At 44.4% G+C, this 20361-nt stretch overlaps 1 protein-coding gene across 7 annotated transcripts in view; it reads left to right on the top strand.

The window, feature by feature from the left end:
- Nucleotides 1-710: 710 nt before the first annotated feature.
- Nucleotides 711-20361, top strand: part of LOC131308176 (SNARE-interacting protein KEULE-like) — a 58198-nt gene continuing 38547 nt past the window's right edge. For 6 of the 7 annotated variants that reach the window (XM_058335003.1, XM_058335002.1, XM_058335001.1 and 3 more), the window contains exons 1-7: nt 712-1013; nt 1339-1397; nt 2420-2501; nt 18374-18452; nt 18856-18906; nt 19031-19127; nt 19268-19300. In XM_058335003.1, coding sequence (XP_058190986.1) covers nt 941-1013; nt 1339-1397; nt 2420-2501; nt 18374-18452; nt 18856-18906; nt 19031-19127; nt 19268-19300 — 474 coding nt within the window. In that variant the 5' untranslated portion in view covers nt 712-940. Of the gene's footprint in view, nt 1014-1338; nt 1398-2419; nt 2502-18373; nt 18453-18855; nt 18907-19030; nt 19128-19267; nt 19301-20361 lie in introns of all 7 variants that reach the window. The other variant, XM_058335008.1, reaches the window with a different exon arrangement.

The raw sequence follows: 20361 nt of genomic DNA, 5'->3' as shown, positions 1-20361 counted from the left end.
TATGAGTTACTCTATTGAGCTTTCGTAGCTCACGGTGTTACCTTTGGTGACCCTGACATATTATATTGGTGGCGATGTTGGTATAATGTGTCAAATCTTATAGATGAACATTGTGAACTCTACACCTTGAAAGCTTTCAGAGCCGAGGAGCTGGCCAGGATGGAGGAACAAACGGAGTAGTAGATAGGAACCCTAGTTTCCCCCTCTTTTTGTTGAAAAAAGTATTTTTGTTAAGATTATGATGTAATATTGAGCCAGACTCCATTAAATTTACAATGAAATTATCTATTTAACGGTCCCAAAATTCGGGGCGTTACAAGGAGAATTGAGGGAGGGGGCGAGAGGAGGAAAAGGATTTTAAGAGAATTGAGGAAAAATTATTCAATGCCCCAATGATATTTTCATGTGGGGGCTTAACTCATCTCTTCACCACACATTTGCATGATTTCTATTACAAAGTTTAAAGTTTACATAAATTATTTTTTTTGGTTTCGTGCATCAAACGGGTACAAACGCTTGTTCTCTCTAACTGCATGTGCTTTATGAGCCCAATATTCCAGTTTGTGCTTTTGTGTGCTGAGAAAACTGGGTGCACTGAGAAGAATTCAACGTGCTTTAAGAAGCTCCCGCGTGATGACCTTTTTAACGAAGCTAGAGACCCGTCCGATCCCGATTGGACGGTAGAAGCCGTTTAGTACATTTCAATTCAACGTTTGCCTCAGGCAAGTCAATACATCAACCCCAATAATTACCTTTTCGGGACTCTCTCTCTATCTCTCAAAACCCCAATCTCTCAAAAACCCCAATCTGTTTTTCTCTCTTTGTAAAGCTAGTATCTGGATTTTGATCAGTACGATCTGTTAAATCCGTTAACCCTATTCTTCTGTTTCAATAGATTGATCGGTTACAGAACAAAAGTGAATCCGGAGATTGAATCGCCATGTCAATGTCTGATTCTGATACGTCGTCTCAGGGCAGCGAGTACAGGAACTTCAGGCAACTTACTCGTGACCGTCAGTCTCCCTACCTCTCTTTACCCTTATTCTAGTGGTCTGTATTTTCCAATTGCGACAAGGAAAAAATTTTCAAATTCAATTGCCTAGTAGAAAAATTTGTATTGGTCTACCCCAAATTCGATCGTCTCTTCTAGCCATCTACTACTTGTAATTCATTTCCAAGCCTTAATATCATATTTTTATTACCTATCAGCACCCGTGAGTTCATTTGCTGCCAACTGATTTATTCTGTTAATTGTGTGTGATATCTTCATATCACTAGAAATCGTTCACGGTACCTTACTTGTCTAACTATTGGCTCTATTTGAATGCATATTTGTAGGACTATTGTATGAAATGCTTCGATCAACCAAATCTGGGGACTCGAAATCAACATGGAAGGTATCAGCAACTTGTACTAAAATGTCACTGTCAATTTGAAGACTATTCTTTTGCTGATTATGTCTATAATATGTTGGGGGTTATTTTCTGTGTATATTCCTTTCTGAGTAGTAAAACTGCCGTTGTAGTTATTTATATGGGAAAAACAACTCTTGTCTCAAGCCATACTATATTGAGGTTTATATTAAGAACTGTTTCATGAGGTTATGAAATAAAAGCATTGGACTAAGGACTTCTGTTGTTTCACATTCTGCACTCAAGTTGCCCGATCAAGATGGTTCCTAGGAAGCAGAGATGGTCCATTCGGGGCCCATAAGCATAACCCAATTTTATTTTTGTCGAACAAGCTAGGGTCAACCAATAGGACATTTTATATACTTTTTGCAAGGTTATCTTCTTCTAAAGTTACTTGTGAACAAAATCTTCTGTTAAAGTCACAGCATGCCCTTATAAACTTTGATCCACTCTTCCACTGTCTCTTTTGTTCGTATATTATTTTAAAACCGGAATTTTTCCATTCGGTAAGCTTCGCCATTGATCAATCATCAATCCTCAGGTTTGTCGGTCAATAACCTTTTTCAATCTACCTATAGAAATGTAAGTTGATAAAAATGTTATGGTTGCTGTTATAAGACTCTACATTATTCTTTGTGTGGGGTTATTTGGAATGAAGTGAACAATGAAGATCAATGTCTATCCTTTTATGTGGGAAGTTTTTGGAAACTAAGGATGAATTGTGCATTTTTATTTACAAATTTTAAATCTAGAATAAGCACTTGAAGGATGGGAAATTAAGCTTACCCTGATATGATGGATGTGAGGCAACACTTGGACAACATTGCTGGTGAAGGAGACTTATGTCATTTTTCTATTGTAATTTGTTCTTCCTAGACATCACCTTCTTGCTATTATAATTCTTCTTGCTCAATATATTTTTTGTATGATCCTATTTTTCAACATCCCCTTTTTGCTTGAAGCTTACATGGTTCAGATTCAGTTATAGCTGATACTCTTACCTCTAGGTACTTGTCATGGACAGAGTGACTGTCAAAATAATGTCTTATGCATGCAAGATGGCTGATATAACAGAGGAAGGAGTTTCATGTAAGACATGAAGGCTAGTCTCGACCAATTTAATTACCAATAATCTTCTTTGTATAATTGTTAGATGTTTTTGCCAAATGCATGCATGTCATTGGTGTTATGCAAAATAATATTTCCTTGCGAATATGCTCTTGGCTGTTTTAAGCTTTGTTTGTGTGTTTGCACACGCACGCACAAACACACACTCACACACACAAACAACATATATATGTATACTGTATATATACATATTTACTAATTTTGTTTACACTAAAGTTGTAGTACGAAATAATACATCCTAATATGCCATGTTAGAAGCATGCAAGGATTGCTTTCTATTTCTTCTCCGTTTGATATCTTCAAGTCTCTCCACTCGGTTGCAATCTCATTGGTGTTTGACCCTCCCCAAGGCTACCACTCTCAAGTCTACCCCTCAGAGTGCCTGCCAATGTATTTTTTGCTGCCAAGGCATAGTGCTGATATGATCACAATCCTCTTAAGAGTGGTAGATTTGGGGAGGGGGAAAAAGATAAAAATGATAACCATGTGATCTCTATCTAATGGACAATTGGCTCCTACCACGGTACCACCGTAGTGGCCTGAGCTTTTTTTTCTTTGCTTTGTTGATGTTCAAGATTCTAGCTTTTATGGAGTTGCAACAATTGGATTTTCCACAAGGAGTTTTTCCTTCGGATTTTATAGAGTTGGCATGTTGGAGCTTCTCGGGCATTTTAATATACCACCTCTAAAACTGGTATATGAGCTGGACATCTTCTCAGCTCATTGTATGTTTGAGCCAGCTGATCTAGAGCTAGACTTTTGGAAACTTTTGAACAGAAGTCAATTTCACTGTTAATTGGTTCTCCCATTGTGTGTGCTATAAATGCTCATTATTTTGTTGTGATTTGTATGTTGTGGATTCTTTGTGACATATCCACGTGCTCGTTGGGTGTTGCACGTGTGAGGGGGTGTTAGAGCTTATCGTACATGGGTTAACTATCACCTCCAAAACTAGTATACGAGATTGGGGGACCTCTCCGCTTATTGCCTATTGGTTGAGTTAGGTGTTGGGTACATTAGCAGTATTCTCTTTGTTTGGTGTCTATGTTAACATGTGTATGTGTATGTTTTTTTGGCTTGCTTTAGTTAGCAGCTAAATCATTTTTAATGTTGTTTTTGTACTTGTTTTTTCAAGAGTGGAATTTCCTTTTGAAGTGGCCGTGCTTTTCAATTACCAAAATTTGTATTGACACATCAGATTGGTCATCTTAATGACCTCAGTTTCTTGGAACTCTTGGACTTAATTTTGCACCAAAATAAGCCTATACTCCAAACAATTAACCTTTACAAATTTACATCCTTAAGATCCCCAAAGCAAAAGTAAAGATTAATGTAATGTGATTGTAGGCACTACGCATGTTAATCTGTATATCATTGGTAGGTAGTCTATTCTTTCCTAAACTACCATTTCAGTTTGCCGGGTTTCAACTCGAGAATTAGATTGTAATAGAAATAACCCTTTGAGTTGTGAATCAAACCAAATTGTGAATCCTAATGATTTAGTTATACTTTTCTAAAATACATAACAAAACATATTTATAGTAACGAAATGTATATTATATAAATATGAAGAGGTTGCGGATTCAATCCCTCAATTGATATGTGACATTTTATTACATGATTGATTATGATATGAGTTTTTAATCTAGTTATGGAAACAAGAATCTACAATACCTCAAATGAGAAGATAAAAGAAAAATATTTTAAGCCACCTAACTGAGAGAATTTGGAAATCCTCCCTCTTTTTTGAGCGGCGAAGAAAAAGTTCAGTAATCATAAAGATCAAAAGATGAAGGAAAACAAATGCATTGAGAGAGGTATGAAGAGTGCAATGACTTTTCTACGGCTGCAACTCGCAAAAAAACCCTACCTCCTGGCCACTCATTTTTTCAAAACAAAACAATAAAGGAAAATAAACATGACATGTTGACAATGTGCCAACCAAAAACGATGTTACCAATTCCTCTTGAAATCTATGTGTTGCTCGAGAAAATGGGTGCGTCCACAAATAAGCCACTTAAAAAGAAAATAGATGCGCCAACGAAGGTGGTTGCTGGGAAAACCCATTGCTGACCACAACTATCCAACCCCAAAACCCCTCCAATCGCAAGCCATCGACTGGCTACGTCCCCTGAAAACAATTGCTGCTGCCGCTACTCCTCAAATACCCTCAAACACCAGCTGTAAAACCCCTTAATCGAACCCTCAACACGCCGGCCCCTAACCTCAACACCCAAAACCACCGCCACCACTACAACCCCTCTAAACGCAACCACCCCTATTGCCCAAATGCACCTTAAATCAAGGCCCTAAACGTTTCAAATCAAACACCCAAAGCTGCCCTCAAATGAACCTCAAAACGTAGTTCCCAAAAAGATCACCGCTGCCGCTATGACCCTTCCAAATCCCACCATCTCTGCTGCCCACGAACGCCTCAAATTAAACCCCCAAATACCAACCCCAGAACCCCTCAACCAAAGCTCAAATCACAGGACCCAAACTGCCACGACTCCTAAACCACCGCCGCAGCTAAGACCCCTCAAAACAGCACCATCGCTGGTCAATGTTCTAAATATCGCTAGGCGCTAGTTGAGCAGAAAAGGGGAGACTAGCGCCTAGTTGACGACTAGTCGGCTGCCTAGTGCCTAGGTGGGGAGTGGGACATGATGCCCACTACTCGGTTGCCTAATATAGGCGTTGGGCAACCACCTAGTGCCTAGGAGGCGACTGGTCAACCTAGGCGGCTGACTTTTAGGACACTCCCACTGGTGCCCACAAACGTCTTAGTCGAACCCCCAAACGCCGGCCTCATTATGATAGTCTTTTATGAAGAGTCATGACACTTTTTGGATAAGAAAATGCACTTCTGCACATAATTTTTGAAAATTTTTCTTACCCATTTCAATATCCCAATAATTTCTTTCAATTGATGCGCCTATATTTCAAAAATTATCGAATCGAATCATGCAATAAGTCTCATGAGTTGTACAGATCTGATAAAGAAATCGAGGAGAAGAAATAAGCTAGCTGCTTTAGGATGAAGGCGGGGGTGAACTCTCTCAATATTAGTGAGCCAAAACTAAGCGGGTACTACATCGGCGGAGTAAGCTTTATGTGAAGGGTCAATTTCTGTTAGATTTTGGGGTTAGAAAGGTTGTTAAATTTTAAGTTTTTCAATGTTTTTTCCAGTATCAAACATGCAAGGCTTTGGGAATGAGACAAATGATATTAGAGATTGTTATGAGTGGTCGGGCTGTTGATAGTTGAAGAATATGGAGTGTTTTGGATTTCCTTTGATGGTAATGTTGTATGGTTGGACGAGGAATATATTTATCTTAATCACTGGAAGGTTAAGGGTAAAAGGGAGGTTATCCATACCTGGTTTTGGGCTTTCAGTTTCAGACCAGAAGACAGAGAGAAAGATAGTTGGAGGCATCGCATCACGCCTCGAATTTCTTGGTATCCATCATAAACCTTGAATTCGTAGGCGTAACACCTCGGGTTAGGACAACGTCACTCAATCCCAAGAGGAGATTCGATGTTCTGCAATTGTAGATTCTGCTAAATTAGAAGCCTTCTAGCTTTGTTTTGTCGACGAATTTCTAAACTTCTGAATGTACTAGGACTTGGACTTCTATGTTGAAAAGTTGGACTTTCATTTCTAAAACCTTCTAGAATGCATGGAACTAAATATACAAGGATTTGGACTTCCTATATTGGAAATTAGGTTTTTGACTTGTAAAACCTTCTAAAATGATGAAACATAATTTGGACGCATATGACTTAATACTTATGGGCGACCCCTTTGGCTGACGTCTACCAAATTTACCACCAAAATAATCCTACCTCGTAAAAGTCTATCCTATATATCTTGCACAGTTAAATCTAAAGCTAGTTATAGTACGACTTGGGAATACTAAAGCTTAGTTGTGGAATGTCCCAGTGGCCTTTTCATTTTTGACACTTATAGACGATTTTGTTATTGTTGAGCTTTGTATTGGCCTGCATCACCAGGGATTTAGGAACAACCTGGGCTCTACCTCCTTTGACAAACCTATCAATCCTGTTTTTTCTTATCACCATATGTTTGATTACGTTTTACATTTTGCCCCTACGGTTTAGATACGTGTCTCCACTTAAGAGATTTTGGGATGAAAATAAGGAAATGCTTACTTACCCACTGTATTTTGAGCCATTTTAACTTGCACCCATTGTAGTGGCCTGAATAAATGGGGCTCCGTACTGACTCCGAAGACATACCACCGAGCTCCATACCGACTCCGGAAGCATATTACCGAGGGCTACGTACCGACCCCAGAGACATACCACCGAGGGCTCCGTACCGACCCCGGAGACATACCACCTAGGGCTCCGTACCGACCCCGGAGACAGCACCGAGGGCTCCCGAGCAAGCCTCCTACGCCTAATGAGACACATCATTGAGAAGAATCCTCGCGAAGGGCTGACCTGGCCATGTGCTCCGTAACCGCCTTATCTGGTGCGTCATCTATGATGTCACCCGAGGCGGTTATCTGAGCGTGACCTCCACGCGCTAGCTCGGAGGCCAAGTAAACCTAGGTCTATAAATACAAAGGGATACTCATCTTTGAGGGGTATGCCATTCTTCCCTAACCCTAACCCTAGACCTAAACCTCTCTCCTTACATCTAACTTGATCGTCGGAGGGTCACGGGGCTTCCACAGCCCTAGTGACTTGTTGCAGGTCCAACGGCGGAGGCGCGGAGCAAACGGAGGAAGGAACCAGAATCCTTTCGCGATCAGGATCCCAACAATTGGTGGAAAACGCCGGTTTTGTCGTCTGAAGCATGAAATAACACTGTTCATTGCACTGTTCATGTTCTTCCCGAGGTCTATATCCTTCCCGAGGCCTATCTCCTTCCCTAGGCCATCGACGCTCTTCCTGTCATGGCCAAACAGTCGTTAGGGAGGACGCTCTTTCTCCTTAACCCGAGGCCTATCTTCTTCTCCTTAGATCTAACTTGATCGTCGGAGGACACACGGAGCTATAAGGAAGGAGCCAGGAGCGGAACCCGAACCGATTGATCCAAAATCGAACCCCTACAATTGGCGACTCTGCTGAGGATTAGTCGATCTCTCTGATGTTCGCTCCTCCCCTTCAACAACTCTCACCTCGCTTATAGGCGTTCTTCACGACGGAAATGTCGAGATCCGAGAACCAAAGAGCGGCGTTGCAATGAGAGAAATTGGTGTAGATCAAGCGGCTCTTCCACCTGTCCTCCAACTCTTGCTCCGGCGGGGGACTAGGACCGTCCCTGGCTCAACAACGTACGCATCTGCCAAAAGAATTCATGGCCTAGGCAGTCCGTAAAAAACCGCCTTGCCCCTTCCAGGGAAATGGTTCTTTGGGAGAAAACGAGCTAGCACAGAAGGCGTTCACCGTGCCCCGAACAGCAATCAAACCAAGATTCAAGGCAGAATTTAGCTTTCGATAGGCTCGGAAGCGTCCAAGTCTTTCCGTGCCTCATTCGTGCCTCGGTTTCCTGAAGCTGAGCCTACGAATCAAAGGAACCCTTCCGTGCCTCCTTCGTGCCTTGGTTTCCCGAAGCCGAGACCCCAAAGCGACGGAACAATTCCGTGCCTCCTTCGTGCCTTGGTTTCCCGAAGCCGAGCCCACGAACCGACGGAACACCTCTGTGCCTCCTTCGTCCCTTGGTTTTCCGAAGCCGAGCCCCCGGAGTGACGGAACCCTTCCGTGCCTCGGTTTCCCGAAGCCGAGCCGCCGAAGCGACGAAACTCTTCCGTGCCTCCTTCGTGCCTAGGTTTCCCGAAGCCGAGCCCACGAACCGATGGAACCCTTTCCGTGCCTCCTTCGTGCCTCGGTTTCCTAAAGCTGAGCCTATGAATCAAAGGAACCCTTCCCGGAAGGGGCAAGGCGGTCTTTTTACGGACTGCCTAGGCCATGGATTCTTTTGGTGGATGCGTACGTTGTTGAGCAACGGACGGTCCTAGCCCCCGCCGGAGCAAGAGTTGGAGGACAGGTGGAAGAGCCGCTTGATCTTCACCAATTTCTCTCATTGTGTCGCTGCTTTTTGGTTCTCGGTTCTCGACATTACCGTTGTGAAGAACGCCTATAAGCGAGGTGAGAGTTGTTGAAGGGGAGGAGCGAACATCAGAGAGAACGACTAATCCCCAGCAGAGTTGCCAATTTTAGGGGTTCGATTTTGGATCAATCGGTTCGGGTTCCGCTCCTGGCTCCTTCTTTATAGCTCCGTGTGTCCTCCGACGATCAAGTTAGATCTAAGGAGAAGAAGATAGGCCTCGGGTTAGGGAGAAAGAGCGTCCTCCCTAACGACTGTTTGGCCATGACGGGAAGAGCGTCGATGGCCTCGGGAAGGAGATTGGCCTTGGGAAGGATATAGACCTCAGGAATAAACATGAACAGTGCAATGAACAGTGTTATTTCATGCTTCAGACGACAAAACCGGCGTTTTCCATCGATTGTCGGGATCTTGATCGCGAAAGGATTCCGGTTCCTTCCTCCGTTTGCTCCGCGCCTCCGTCGTTGGACCTGCAACAAGTCACTAGGGCTGTGGAAGCCCAGTGACCCTCCGATGATCAAGTTAGATGTAAGGAGAGAGGTTTAGGTCTAGGGTTAGGGTTAGGGAAGAAGGGCATACCCCTCAAAGATGAGTATCCTTTGTATTTATAGACCTAGGTTTACTTGGCCTCCAAGCTTGTGCGTGGAGGTCACGCTCAGGTAACCGCCTCGGGTGACATCATAGATGACGCACCGGATAAGGCGGTTACGGAGCACATGGCCAGGTCAGCCCTTCGCGAGGATTATTCTCGATGATGTGTCTCATTAGGCGTAGGAGGCTTGCTCGGGAGCCCTTGGTGCTGTGTCTCCGGGGTCGGTACGGAGCCTTAGGTGGTACGTCTCCGAGGTCGGTACGGAGCCCTCGGTAATATGCTTCCGGAGTCGGTATGGAGCTCGATGGTATGTCTTCGGAGTCGGTGCGGAGCCCCATTTATTCGGGCCACTACAATAGCCCCTCAACTTCTCTCGACCTCTTATTGGTTTGGGAGGAGTTGACGAGTAGTATGGCCGAATGTTTTAATGTGTACGAAGCCCCAGAGAGATGTGTCGATCCTCAAACTCGTTCGTCGGTTCGTGGGCTCGGCTTCGGGAAAACTAGGCACGAAATAGGCACCGGAAGGTTTCAGTTGATTCGTAGGCTCAGCTTCGGGAAACAAAGGCACGAAGGAGGCACGGAAGGGTTCCGTCGGTTTGCGTGCTCGGCTTCAGGAAACGAAGCTGAGGCACGAAGAAGGCACGGAAGGATTCCGTTGCTTCGGGGGCTCGGCTTCGGAAAACTGAGGCACGAAGGAGGCACGGAAGGGTTCCGTTGCTTCGGGGGCTCGGCTTCGGGAAACCGAAGCACGAGGGAGGCACGGTAGGGTTCCGTCGCTTCTGGGGCTCGGCTTCGGGAGATCGCGGCACGGAAGAGTTCCATCTGTTTGTGTGCTCGGCTTCGGGAAACCAAGCCTAGGCATGAAGGAGGCACGAAAGGATTCCGTCGCTTCGGGGGCTCGGCTTCGGGAAACTGAGGCACGAAGGAGGCACGGAAGGGTTCCGTCGCTTCGGGGGCTCGGCTTTGGGAAACCGAGGCACGAAGGAGGCAGGGAAGGGTTCCGTCGGTTCGTGGGCTCGGCTTCGGGAAAGCATGGCACGAAGGAGGCACGGAAGTGTTCTGTCGCTTCGGGGGCTCGGCTTCAGGAAACCGAGGCAGGAAGGAGGCACAAAAGGGTTCCTTTGATTCGTAGGCTCAGCTTCAGGAAACCGAGGCATGAAGGAGGCACGGAAAGGGTTACGTCGGTTCGTGGGCTCAGCTTCGGGAAACCTAGGCACGAAGGAGGCACGGAAGAGTTCCGTCACTTCGGGGGTTCAGCTTCGGGAAATCGCGGCACGGAAGAGTTCCATCTGTTTGTGCGCTCGGCTTCGGGAAACCAAGCTGAGGCATGAAGGAGGCACGGAAGGATTCCGTCGCTTCGGGGGGCGGCTTCGGCAAACTGAGGCACAAAGGAGGCACGGAAGGGTTCCGTCGGTTCGTGGGCTCGGCTTCGGGAAAGCATGGCACGAAGGAGGCACGGAAGTGTTCCGTCGCTTCGGGGGCTCGGCTTTGGGAAACCGAGGCACGAAGGAGGCACAGAAGGGTTCCTTTGATTCGTAGGCTCAGCTTCAGAAAACCGAGGCATGAAGGAGGCACGGAAAGGGTTCTGTCGGTTCGTGGGCTCAGCTTCGGGAAACCTAGGCACGAAAGACGCACGGAAGAGTTCCGTCGCTTCGGGGGCTCGGCTTCGGGAAATCGCGGCACGGAAGAGTTCCATCAGTTTGTGTGCTCGGCTTTGGGAAACCAAGCCGAGGCATGAAGGAGGCACGGAAGGATTCCGTTGCTTCGGGGGGCGGCTTCGGGAAACTGAGGCACAAAGGAGGCACAGAAGGGTTCCGTCGCTTCGGGGGCTCGGCTTCGGGAAACCTAGGCACGGAAGGGTTCCGTCGGTTCGTGGGCTCGGCTTCGGAAAACCAAGGCACGAAGGAGGCACGGAAGTGTTCCGTCGCTTCGGGGTCTCGGCTTCGGGAAACCGAGGCACGAAGGAGGCATGGAAGGGTTCCTTTGATTTGTAGGCTCAGCTTCAGGAAACCGAGGCACGAATGAGGCACGGAAAGGGTTTCGTCGTTTCGTGGGCTCGGCTTCGGGAAACCGAGGCACGAAGGAGGCACGGAAGTGTTTCGTCGCTTCGGGGGCTCGGGTTCGGGAAACCGAGGCACGAAGGAGGCACGGAAGGGTTCCGTCGCTTCGGGGGCTCGGCTTCGGAAAACCAAGGCACGAAGGCGGCGCAGAAGTGTTCCGTCGGTTCGTGGGCTTGGCTTCGGGAAACCAAGGCACGAAGGATGCACGGAAGTGTTCCGTCGCTTCGGGGGCTCGGCTTCGGGAAACCAGGGCACGATGGAGGCACGGAAGGGTTCCTTTGATTCGTAGGCTCAGCTTCAGGAAACCGAGGCATGGAAAGGTTTGGACGCTTCCGAGCCTATCGAAAGCTAACTTCTGCATTAAATCTTTGTTTGATTGCTGTTCGGGGCACGGTGAACGCCTTCTGTGCTAGCCCGTTTTCTCCCAAAGAACCATTTCCCTAGAAGGAGCAAGGCGGTCTTTTTACGGACTGCCTAGGCCATGGATTCTTTTGGCGGATGCGTACGTTGTTGAGCAACGGATGGTCCTAGCCCCCGCCGGAGCAAGAGTTGGAGGACAGGTGGAAGAGCCGCTTGATCTACACCAATTTCTCTCATTGCGTCGCCGCTCTTTGGTTCTCGGATCTCGACAATTCCGTCGTGAAGAACGCCTATAAGCGAGGTGAGAGTTGTTGAAGGGGAGGAGCGAACATCAGAGGGAACGACTAATCCCCAGCAGAATCGCCAATTTTAGGGGTTCGATTTTGGATCAATCGGTTCGGGTTCCGCTCCTGGCTCCTTCCTTATAGCTCCGTGTGTCCTCCGACGATCAAGTTAGATCTAAGGAGAAGAATATAGGCCTCGGGTTAGGGAGAAAGAGCGCCCTCCCTAACGACTGTTTGGCCATGACAGGAAGAGCGTCGATGGCCTCGGGAAGGAGATAGGCCTCGGGAAGAACATGAACAGTGCAATGAACAGTGTTATTTCATGCTTCAGATGACAAAACCGGCGTTTTCCACCAATTGTCGGGATCCTGATCGCGAAAGGATTCCGGTTCCTTCCTCCGTTTGCTCTGCGCCTCCGACGTTGGACCTGCAACAAGTCACTAGGGCTGTGGAAGCCCAGTGACCCTCCGACGATCAAGTTAGATGTAAGGAGAGAGGTTTAGGTCTAGGGTTAGGGAAGAATGGCATACCCCTCAAAGATGAGTATCCGTTTGTATTTATAGACCTAGGTTTACTTGGCCTCCGAGCTAGCGGGTGGAGGTCACGCTCAGGTAACCGTCTCGGGTGACATCATAGATGATGCACCGGATAAGGCGGTTACGGAGCACATGGCCAGGTCAGCCCTTCGCGAGGATTCTTCTCGATGATGTGTCTCATTAGGCGTAGGAGGCTTGCTTGGGAGCCCTCGGTGCTGTCTCTGGGGTCGGTACGGAGCCTTAGGTGGTATGTCTCCGGGGTCGGTACGGAGCCCTCGGTGGTATGTCTCCGGGGTCGGTACGGAGCCCTCAGTAATATGCTTCCGGAGTCGGTATGGAGCTCGGTGGTATGTCTTCGGAGTCAGTACGGAGCCCCATTTATTCGGGCCACTACACCCATCAACTTCTTTTTTGGATGCTTGCACCCTTGTACTTCCAAGTGAAATGAAAACATCAATTTCATTAACTACAGGTGTAAAAAGACCACATGTCTCATTCAATATACCCAATTTTGAAAACAAAAAGAGTCTATCTCTATACCACTCTCTACAAGCCTATTGTTCTTATAGTTCAATGTGGGTGATGAACGTAGAAATGTAAATTGCAGCCTCATATAATAAAAATCCCGTTCCACTAACAATAAGAAAGAAAATTTATCTTGTTTTCATTCTCTTGTCAAGATCGAGTGATCATGCTGTGATTGGTAGACTTGAAGCTTTGGTGCAAATAACCTATTGGAAACTTCAGTAACAAGGAAAATTTGATTTTGTTTTATATTTTCTTCCTGTAAAAAACTATCTTAAGAGGCTCCAAGTAGGTTTGTGTGATTAAGAAAGCACCCATGAAAGTCATGTGGGATGACATACTCGGTTTGGTTAGTTGGCTTGATCTGGAACCAAACTAAACCGGGCCTTAAGTCCCAATTAGTTGGGGTTGGCTACATGAATTTGTTTATCTAGTTGAGCTCTATCGAGGACATTGTGTTCCTTGACATTCAAAAATCTTTATTCTTTCAAACCACTGCTTTATGTTGAATGATTAGATTCATCACTCTTTATGTTACATAAGGCAGACATAGTATAAATTTTTTTGGGACAGTTTCTTTCATAGGGGCCGATAGAAAAAAAAAGTTTCTTTTATAGGGAACTAGCCCAAAGAATCAAGGATACAACAACAAAATACAAACCACCTATCTGTACAAGGAAAGCCAAAACAAGACCAGAAGAGATCACATCTCAGAAACTATACCAGCCAAAACAAAACACAAAACAAAGCCGAAACATCTGTAAGTCATCGAGAGACTGATTCTGCTGAAAAACAAATAAAGGGACTCCCCAAGCCAGGCAGTACCTCTGGTTTTCTGCAGACATTGGCAAATTCTTCCAAGAGCATACGAAAGCTCTAACTTCCTCCTGAATACTTCTCACCACAGCAGCAGATTCCACACCTTTCTGTTGGAAAATTCGACTATTTGTCTCCTTCCACATATAATAAACAGTCAAGACACAATCCATACACTGAAGTTCTCAAAGACTGCCCTTTACAATGCTGGGTACCCGATTGAAGTTCAGAAAAAAGGTTCCTACCAGTATGCTCAAAGCCACAGAAGGTCTTAACCTCTTTCCACACCTGTTCAGCAAAGACACAACCAAAGAACAGGTGATCATGGGACTCCAAGCCCCCGTGGCAGTGAATAAAATTCACTAATCTATCCCTTGTAGATAATCCACCAAGGATAGCTACCCATTGAATAAAAGTCCATCTAGAGATCTGTCTCTTGTGCCAAACGACAGAAAACCAATCAATCAACCATTGGGGCCCTAGTTCTAAGAGCCTACCAAGCAGATTTTGCACTATAGATTTCAATAGGGGTTAGGGTCCAAACCACTCTGTCCTCTCTGTCAGGTTGAGACCGTTGAGGCAATAAATTAGCAGCCGTGTTAGCATGATTACATCAATTAATGGTAGTATCCCTTCCTCTTGGCCACCTCCATTCCCCATCAACAATAATGGAAGAAACTTTAGCTCTAAGAGATCTGCCCATATTAAACACCACTGTCCCCAAACTTCTTGTAAAAAGGATGTAACTTATGCCAATTATCCAGCCACAAAAAAGTGGACTGGCCATCACCAATGATAGATTTCATAAATGACTGCCCATCCTTCCTCAAGTCAGAAGGGAGATTCATATGCCATAAAAATTGATTTGTAATCGTATCGGAGTGAATCTACTTCACCCAAAGGATATCTTCTTTTTTGCACATGACCTGAAGTGCCTGATCATAGATGCTTTATTCCACTCCTTAGCCTTAAACCTTCTAAATCCCAACCCACCCTCTTTCCTAGGGACGCACACAGAGGACCATGAGACTTAAACCCCTGTAGATCTCAACTCAACCCCAGAGAATAGCAGTGAGAATACCCTCTATTTCCTTCAGCATCTTATGAGGAAAAATGAAAATTAGAGACAGTAGACTTGGATACTACAACAACAACATAACATAACCCATCTAGTCCCCAATCATTGGGGGTATGGGCGGGGGATGATTGGAAACAGACCTAACCTTTGGCAATATATGCACAAAGTGACTGCTCTAAGAATACCATTAAAACAGTGGCCCCCCTAAACCTCCAAGAACCGAGGAGCTACAATGACGTTTTTCAGTAGACTTGGATACTGAAAAGCACAAAACTTATCAACTGTAACCTACCTCCATAGGATAAAAGCTTGTTTTACCATAACTGAACTCTCTTCAACATTCTGTCTTTGAAGGCCAAGCAATCAGAATATTTCAACTTTGTGGAGATGAAAGGCATACCAAGATATTTTACCGGAAGACTTGTGGAATATTCAAAATGGACCTCAAAACCTGTTTTCTGTCAACGAAAACTTCAGCAAGCTGGCAGTCTTGCTGAGATTAGGCTGCAGACCTAGCAATGGCCCCAAAAGTCTGCTCATCACTCTTTGTCATGCTTGTTTGGTTTTACACGCCTCTTGATTACATTGCAAATCTATGTCAAGTCTAATTTTGGACATGGTTTTTATGCAGAGTTGAGTTATTGGTTTCAATGGATTGTTCTCAAAAATTAAATCCTCTCTTCGAAAATTGTTTCCAAAAATAATTCAATTCGATCATTGGTTTCCATTTTTTCAATTTCTTTCTTTAATTGAAAAATAATTGCTTAAGTTGTTATCTTATTGGATATTTGTGGATACAGAGTGGCACAGCTTATGTTATGTCTATAAGGGTGATTTGGTCATATATTGATGCAGTCTATAGGGGTTGGGTGAGTTTGATTGTGGTCGATTGTGCCCTGGGTGAGTTCGATTTTGGTCAAAAATGGGCTGGGTGGGTTCGTTTTTGTCAAAAATGATGGATTGAGTGCACAAACAGTTAGGGTTTTGAAGGGGTTTGATCTGGTAGTGGTAAAAGGCTCGGTTTGGGGTTTCAAAGGTAAACGATGGCTGGAAAAGAGTTCGATTAACGGTTTCAGAAGGTTGGGTCTTCGATTTTGGGGATTTTGGTGGGCTGGCGATGCATGGCAACAGCAGCAAGGGTTATAGTAGTGGCGGTTTAGGGTTAGGGTTAAGGTGGGGCTCTAATTTAGAGTTTAGGGGTTAAATTATCTTACTATTACACGGCCAGATATCTCGTTTGCCGTTAGTATTGTGAGCCAATTTATATTTTCTCTTCTCCTCATTTTCAACATTGAGAAGCTGTTAGAATTGTGAAGTATCTTAAGGCGCATCTAGGACTTGGTCTGTTGAGGCATTTACCGATTCCGATTGGGCAGGAGGGCCATCCAACAGGAGATCCACTATAGGATATTGTGTCTTCCTTGGTGGAAATCTTGTCAATTGGAAGAGTAAGAAGTGGTTGCACGGCCAAGTGTGTAAGCTGAGTATAGAGCAATGGCTCACACGACATGTGAAATTGTATGGGTGCGCTCTTTTCTCAAAGAGATAGGATTTGGTGTGCAGCATATGAATTTGTACTGTGATAACCAAGTAGCAATTCACATTGCCTCTAATCCAGTATTCCATGAAAGAACTAAGTATATTGAAGTAGATTGTCATTTGGTGCGTGAAAGTTTGTTGGAGGTGTGATTGCTACTCTGTTTGTGTCTACAGGAGCGCAAATATGTTTACTAATTCGTTGTTCAAGCCATAGTTAGAGCCGCTTTGTAACAAGTAGGGATTTTATGATATCTATTCTCTAGCTTGAGGGGGAATGCTAGAATACTTTATGTAACGCCCCAGGAGACCACTGGCCCAGTACCTTGATTTTGATCCCCAAGCCACACCACATGGCCCAAAAGCTTAAGCCCAAGGTACTATTAGTAGCTCACATGGTTTGTTATAAGCCATTGATCACCCATGTAGACTTCCGATGTGGGACTAAGAACTCACTTCCCTCAAATCTTGGGGTATTACAATACCTTGAATGCCCCAAGTAGACCACTGGCCCAGTAGCTTGATTTTGATCCATAAGCCACACCACATGGCCCAACATGCTTAATCCCAAGGTACTAGTAGCAGCCCACAATGTTTGCTATATACCCAAGATCATCCATGTAGACTTCCGATGTGGGACAGAGTGTTACAATCTCCCCACCTTTATAGCTTGAGTGGTTGAATACTAAAATCACCAAACCAAACTAAATCAAACCAAACCATATCCAAAGTACCTTGATTTTGATCCACAAGCCAGATCACATGGCCCAAAAGCTTAAGCCCAAGGTACTAGTAGTAGCCCACATGGTTTGTTATATGCCCAAGATCACCCATGTAGACTTCCAATGTGGGACGGGGTGTTATAAGCTCCCCACCTTTATAGCCTCGTGCCCTCGTGAGGGGTTGAGTACTAAAATCACCAAACCAAACTAAATCAAACCAAACCAAATCCAAAGTCCAAGGCCCACATGGTCGTGTACATGGATTGTTCTGATACCACCTTTAACGCCCCAAGCAGAGAATTGGCCCAGTACCTTGGTTTTGATCCACAAGCCACATCACGTGGCCCAAAATGCTTAAGCCCAAGGTACTAGTACTAGCCCACAAGGTTTACTATATACCTAAATATCATCCATTTAGTTCCTATACGTTACGAAAATTTCATGTGCGTATTGGCCTTTATGGCCGTTACATATTGCGTAATGGCTGTTACACCCCGTTACAAGACCGTTACAGGACTATTACGCCTACAGAATACCGAGAACAACTTTTCTTCTATTTTTTTTTTCCCCCCTTTCTCAGACCTTCATGTGATCCTACAATGTATTCTTTGTAATTTTTTGAGATGCCTTCATGTGCTAAAACAATATTTTGAGAACCAAATTCTTGTTAGAATGAGGAAAAAAACTTCAATTTCGTTCTTAAAACGCAACATTTGATCACATCTTACTTAGAACTACTTGTTAAAGTAAAATATTGCTTCAAAACATTCAATTTAGTCATAAATAAGGTTAGAGCATGTGTATCAATAAAGTTTTCAGCACTTGCTAGTGCTTGAAAAAAATTCACGAGTGTGGTGTCCGATTCCCGTTACACATTGCCCGATACTCCAGATATCCGTTACTCGCAACTGCGACTGTTATGCTGACCGATACCGCGATTTAAAACCATGGTCTCTCATATTATAAAGAATAAATTATAGTTATTTGTGTTAGGGTTAATTAACACCCTATACACATTCTCTCTTCTCCCTTGCAACAGGTTTTATGTGATTAAATTTTTGGTTTGCCTTCTGGTTTCTGCTAATGATCGCTCTGTGCTGAAGTTCGTAGACTCATGTAAAGTTGACAACATTAATAACAGATGAAAAACTGGATTGTGCTGTGTTAAGCATGAGCTACAGTGATATATTTGTTTTGAAATGTACATGTTCTTTAAAGTTGTGATTTCTACCTTTTCCTGCAGTGGTGGAAGACATATACAGGAGAAGGCAGCCATTGCCCACCATGGATGCCATTTACTTCATGCAGCCAACAAAAGAGAAGTAATGGTTTCTTCTGCACTTTCTTACGTATGTTATATACATTTACTTTATTCTTGCTGATAGTTATGCATTTATATTTAACCTTTCAACCAAATACTGGTTAGTTGGACGTCTTTAGAATTCCATTTACTGATTTAGTTTCTAGTTATGAATCTGATGATTGTTGAATTTTTCCCTGTGATTTTGTCAATTGGCATTTCTTAGTATTTTGGTTTACAAATTTGGCTATCAACTACTTTTACTGTGCTCTTGTATTTATATTACATGTTCCTTTTTCTGTTTGCTAAAGTTTGTATGTTGGTGATGTTTTTGTATATTTCTTCGCCTTACGTTATGTCATGGTTTATATGGATGGTAACCCCCACCACTATCTCTCTCATGTTTTGGTTTTGTTGTCGTGCAGTGTTATTGTGTTTCTGTCCGACATGACTGGAAGAGCACCTCTGTATAAAAAGTACATGATGGATCTTTTTCATTCGATATTGTTTGATTAATTTATCCTTTTGGAAGTTATGAGTAGTTTTGTTGAGGAAAATTCACTCACTCTTGTCTTGTCCTTCACCATGTTCTGTTTCTAGGGCATTCGTTTTTTTCAGTTCACCTGTTCCACGTGAATTGGTTAGTCATATCAAGAAAGATGGAAGTGTTTTAGCTCGCATAGGTGCCTTGAGAGAGGTTATGATTTTTTCCCTTGCAAGATTTCCCTTGTTTCTGTGATTTCATGGAAACACTTTGCATGTGCTGGCTGTTTAAATTTTTAGCATAGTTGCTTTTGTGACATGGTACTGATAGTCTGATATGGTGAGAAATTGCAGATGAACCTGGAGTACTTTGCCATTGATAGTCAGGTACATCGTGCTCCTGTAGTTAAAAATATTGTGAATTCTGTTCTGATTTCACTTCAGCAAGACTTCCTGGTGTCTTCACTTCCTAAATATATTACTAGGAAAATAGAGAAACCTGGCAGAACTTGAGGATCTTAAAAATCTCTATGCAGTGGGTCAGTGGCTAATCAAACCCAACCCAAGCATGCCATGTGTCCCATTCAATTGGGGTTGGTGCCATAAATGCTTGTTTCCATTCTGTTATATCAACAATCTAGTTAAGTACATTATGGGTTTGTTTGGAACCTATGGAAAAGAGAAGAAAGGAAGGGAAAATAATTTCAGCCCAAACGGGGTCCTTTGGGTGACGTTCTCGATACGTCACCCCACCTTTTTTGGGGTTTTAATCATTTCAACCCATTTTCAACCTTTGCTTTCTCTCTCTATCCAGAATGGGAAAAACTCTCGCCATTGTTACTGTTCATCTTTCTTCCAAGCGACTGCTGCCAACCCTTCCTGAGTCCGATCGTTCTGTTTCTCTTCGGAAACGCCTCACCAGCCCCCACTATTCTTGTGTAAGTCCTTTCGTTTTTTTCCTCTCCGTCTTTTCGAGTTTTTAGCCCTAGTTTGCAATGGTGATCAGGACAGGCTGTTTTAGGAGATTATGTGACACTCCTGAAAGAATGAGGTCCTTTTGGGAACGCTACGGTGTCCCCGATGACATCTACATGGAACTCGCCCCCCGTTGAGGTCGACAGGGATGGTCACGATAACCAGGTCCTTCATATTTCCGTCATGTCCATAGTCGAAGGAGGTGTTCGCCTTCCCCTTCACTCTTTGCTTTGTCAAACCTTAAACACATATCGCCTCACCCCCCTCTAGTGTACAGTTAGTTTTTTTTCGTTTGGTCATGGGCATCGTTGCCTGGACACCAACCTAGGGTTCTGGGACATTCAACATATGTATAGTGTTGTCTCAACCCGAGACGAGGGCTCATACTACCTTAAAGCTCGTAGCAAGAATAGGAAGCTCGTTACCCACACGCCCGATTCTGCCCGAGGTGATGACGATTTCCTCATTGTTAC

Source organism: Rhododendron vialii, chromosome 11a (assembly GCF_030253575.1).
Source record: "Rhododendron vialii isolate Sample 1 chromosome 11a, ASM3025357v1".
Lineage (NCBI taxonomy): Eukaryota > Viridiplantae > Streptophyta > Magnoliopsida > Ericales > Ericaceae > Rhododendron > Rhododendron vialii.
This window is presented reverse-complemented; position numbering and strand designations above follow the sequence as displayed.